At 43.8% G+C, this 4,518-nt stretch overlaps 1 protein-coding gene across 1 annotated transcript in view; it reads right to left on the bottom strand.

Moving 5' to 3' along the window:
- Positions 1-238: 238 nt before the first annotated feature.
- il17rd (interleukin 17 receptor D) overlaps positions 239-4,518 on the bottom strand; it is a 76,508-nt gene continuing 72,228 nt past the window's right edge. Inside the window, exons 13-14 of the mRNA XM_041887306.1 lie at positions 2,409-3,296; positions 239-1,210 (exon numbers count right to left, since the gene is read on the bottom strand). Coding sequence (XP_041743240.1) covers positions 1,077-1,210; positions 2,409-3,296 — 1,022 coding nt within the window. The 3' untranslated portion in view covers positions 239-1,076. The remainder of the gene's footprint in view (positions 1,211-2,408; positions 3,297-4,518) is intronic.

Genomic DNA, 4,518 nt, shown 5'->3' with positions numbered 1-4,518 from the left:
GCTAAATGAACTAGTGTAGCCCACAGCCATATGGCATAGCCAGAGTATGTTATTCTGTTCTTCTGAAATAGACTACATTTTCTTCATATCATGTTTCTTTAGACCTGTCTAAAATAAATAATGGATTTATTGTGAAGGTGTAGGCTATATTACATGGATTTATTAGAATTAAAATTAAAATGTCGACATTCCAAAGGTCTGCATCAGTGGCTTGTAGGCAATGTTAATTAATGGTCAATTACCGTGAGAACGACAGTTATTTGCTTGACAATCACCGACTGACGAAATGTCATAACCGCCACAGCCCTAGGTACTCACAACTTATCTGATCTCTTACACAAGCGTTGTCAAACCTTTTCTATTAGTAAAACAAATTGGTGTGAAAACTACATTAAAAAACAAGTAAAAGTGTTTTGACACACAATTTCAGCACCTTGTATCCTTAAAATGTTATTTCATAATTGACAATAAATTAAAATGAAGTAACAAACAAAAGTTCTCTCACTCAAACGAGCATGGTCATCACCACTGGCTCACGGAATTGTCCCAGTTAGAAACACACTACATCTAGTGTTGAAGTCGCAGATTATTTGTTCAAGCCCAGCAATAACACAACCTGATTCAAGTAATCAAGGGTTGATGATTATTAGAGGAGTTGAAGCAGGTGTGTTAGTGAACTGGTAACCTGGTATGGGGCATTTTAAAGGGAAGTCTAAAATAAACACCTTTAGACCACTAACAATTACAGGACAGCGCTGCAAAACAACATAAAACCATTTGGTTAAATAACGCCTTGTCTTCTCACAATTTAGAACGTTCACAAAACTCTCTGTGTTCTAAAACAGTGACATCAACATTCCTCAGTGTTCTATCAGCCACAAGTCCACAGAGATTCCGAAGGGGATGACATCACTGGTATCCATGGGCTTGGTTACTGTACACTGTCCATTTGGGATCATCCAATGTGTAGATAGCTAGTACTACTCAGGGTTAGGGTCTGTATCAAGGCAGTGTCACTGAAGGCAGTAAAGTGTCTTTATGCGTGTCCAGGTAATGTAAAGTTGTTGTTACGTTCACTACAAGGGAGGAACAGGAACAGGAGGGAGCCCCAGTCCTTCAGACTGCTTAAGATGGTGGTGGTGGAGCTCAGCTTTACAGATGGTTGACATGGCGCAGCGCAGAGAGCTGACAGCAGGGGGCTCCTCATCACCTGGAGACACACAAGATGAAGAGATATTCAGCAACTTTTGGAGGCACAACAAACATATTCCAACACAAATTACGTGACGTTAGAAACAGGCCATGGCCAGATGTAAAATACAGTGTAGTTTTAGCACAGCTGTTTCAACCAATCAAGGGCTTGATGATTAGTTGAACATGTTGATTCAGATGTGCTAGTGGTGAAACAGAGAAAGGGGTGGGAATTAGTGACTTTTTTCAATTTCCACCCCTGAATACTCCCAGTCGGTATTAGATAGAACGTCACGGCCCCCACCCGCCTGTGGGGAAAACAACCTTTTTCAAACCCTTTTTTTGTTGTCTGCTTGTTTCAGTCAATTACAAAACTACATTTAAGAAAAGTACAACACGTCTAAAGATTACTTTTCAACATTGCCTGCTCCCGAATGTTCTCACTACATAATATTGTAGGGCTTACCCCTTTTCATGACAGTGCTAGAAGCCACGTTAGTGAGTGAGGCTCCATTTCCCTACATGGGAGCGTTGCAAACCGTAGGTCGGGATTTTTGACCTAGTTACTTATAATATAAAATAATAAAATGCCATTTAGCAGACGCTTTTATCCAAAGCGACTTACAGTCATGCGTGCATACATTTTTTTATTTATTTTTTGTGTATGGGGTGGTCCCGGGGATCGAACCCACTACCTTGGCGTTACAAGCACCGTGCTCTACCAGCTGAGCTACAGAGGACCATTGAACAACAAAACAGCTTTTCAGCATGTTTTGTTTTATATTTTACAATGGGGGTCAATGGGAAAGAATGTTTGTTTTCCCCAATTTGTGGGTGTGGTCGAAGGGAATTGCTTCTTATGAATATGGACACAGTGTATAAAACAATTCTGTGAAACGACCAGGAGTCCCTCAGGAGTGGATTGAGAAACTCTGGTATGATGTCAGTCTGACTCATCTGACTGAATCATCTCCGATTCAAATTAGATGACTCATTGTCAATCTGACCCATGGTTAATTATCAGTCCTGTTGTATTTGAATGTGAAAATGTCATACAACATAATTTAGGAATTTTTAGGCAATGGGCTTTAAATCTGACTAATTCGCAATCTGATTTATGATTCATGACCACATATGGAAGTTATGGTTCATGACTACTTGTATGTGAAAATGTCATACAACATACTTTTAGGCATTTTTAGTCATTGGTCTCTTACCCAGTCCGGAAGAAGATGATTCGCTTTCGGCCAGAGAGGAGGAGTCAGCCTGGTCAGGTGACAGGCCCTCCATGAGTGGGATGGACAACTCAGAGGAAGGCACTGACGAATCATAGATCCCCGAATCCCTGGGCATTTCGGGAGGACTGGCCGAGCCGTCCCCAGCCTGGAGCGGGACCACAGGCCTCAGAGACCTCAGACCCAGAGGACCCATACCAGATGAGGCCCCCGACAGCCCCCCGATCTCCCCCTGAGAGAGGCTGGAGCTGGGCCCAGGCCCCACAGGTCCGTCCAGGGAGCCGTGGGCCAGACCGAGGTTGTGGGGGAGAGACGTGAGTAGCACATTCCTCTTCAGAGTACCCTCACTTTCTGATGGCAACTTAAACAGAACCTCGTTGAGCACCAGCCCAGAGTCAAACTTCTCCATGTGAGGTGATGATGATGATGATGAAGATGCTCCAGCAGCATCACGCTGCTTCGGAGGCGGGGCTGCGGGGGCGGGCATCAGCTGCCTCTCGAACCAATCAGGCTCCAGTGAAATGTGCTGGTGCATGTTACAGATGGCTACGTATAGAGACCGCCCTGACTTGCTCCTGAAGTAGTTCCTCTTGCTGATGTTGAGCGGCTGCGATTCGCGCTCCGGTAAACTGAGCTGTCGGGAGTGGAGGCGGCTGAACATCTGAGGGAGCTGGTCCATGAGCTTGAACTTCGGAGCCAGGCTCAGCACGGTCGGGACGTCGCTCTCGTGGGAGTAGTCGAAGTAGACGGCCATGAAGCGAGACAGGTCCTGGTCTTTCTGGCACCCCTCGCGAAGCTTCTCTGCGATCATTGCCACGGCGACGATGAAGAGCTCTGCTCCGTTGGCTGCTGCCGCTGCTGCTCCACCATCTGCACCAAGAGAAACCCAGTGGACATAAAGTCAGTGGCTTTGTGTTATCCTTACATTTTGGTAATTTAGCAGAAGATCCAAAGCATTGTTGGGGGTAACGCGTTATATATAACGTGTTAAGAGTATTCAGATGACTATTTTGTGGTAATGAGTAACCTAACACATTAGTTTGTCAATTTAAGTAATCAGTTACTTAGTTACTTTTACAATATTATTTCCCTTTTTCTTTGTTGACGCATATTTAAAATGAAAATCCCCCCAGGCTACGTCTGTTGCGCTCTTCACGTTTCTGCATGAACATTGTGGCGGGTAGTTGGCATGGTAGCTGGCATGGTAGCTGGCATGGTAGCTGGTAGATAGCTAGCGAGATGGCAGAGACAATAGCCTTTATCGTGGAAGTATTCGCATTACTTTGAATTGGTAGAGAAAAAGTACAGATGTTACTTGACTGACGATACTTGCAGGATTCACGCGCAAACACGGGATCATGGGGTTCAGGTGAGTGCCCCATTTACTGTCTGGTAATGAAGCAAACAACTTAGTTAGGTGATCAAGTTATGCTCAATTGATAAGAACAGACATTTCTCCAGCTCCTTCTTCACGATAAATATAAAGAAAAGGACAATTACACAAATAGTTTTAGATCTCTCTGGCCAGTTCATATATGTGTAAAACAGATTGGTAGCCAGTCGTATTTGAGCTCTCTTTTTACTGGGCCAGTTGGTTTGCATATGTATTTACTCATGTGTAAATAATTCAACAAAATCATTTATATTAAGTATTGTAAAGGAGATATTACATCTGTCATTAGTCCTTGAGTTGGTATAGCCCAGAGTTATAGATTAGGCTACGGGCGGTAAGCTATAATGCAAGCCATTCAAAGGTAGTGTGCGCCCTCTACTGGGCATAAGAATGAATGACCAACACGAGCAAGGCATCTTCAGAGGGTTTTCTGTGTTTGGTAACGCAAAAGTAATGTAACAAGTTACATTACAATGTTCCTTACTATGGAAAGTAACAAATTACTTTTAAAAGTAACGTTCCCCAACACTGATCCTGAGCGATTTACAGTCAGTGCATTTAACTAGGGTAGGTAAAACAGGTAGCGGCAGGTAGCCTAGCGGTTAAGAGCGGTTAAGAGCGGTTAAGAGCAAATCCCTGAGGGGCAAGGTGAAGAAGTCTTGAGCAAGGCAGTTAACCCCCAACAACATCAACAACTGC

Source organism: Coregonus clupeaformis, chromosome 10 (assembly GCF_020615455.1).
Source record: "Coregonus clupeaformis isolate EN_2021a chromosome 10, ASM2061545v1, whole genome shotgun sequence".
In the NCBI taxonomy this organism is placed as follows: Eukaryota; Metazoa; Chordata; class Actinopteri; order Salmoniformes; family Salmonidae; genus Coregonus; species Coregonus clupeaformis.
The sequence above is the reverse complement of the archived record's forward strand: the minus strand, read 5'-3'. Positions and strand labels throughout refer to the sequence as shown.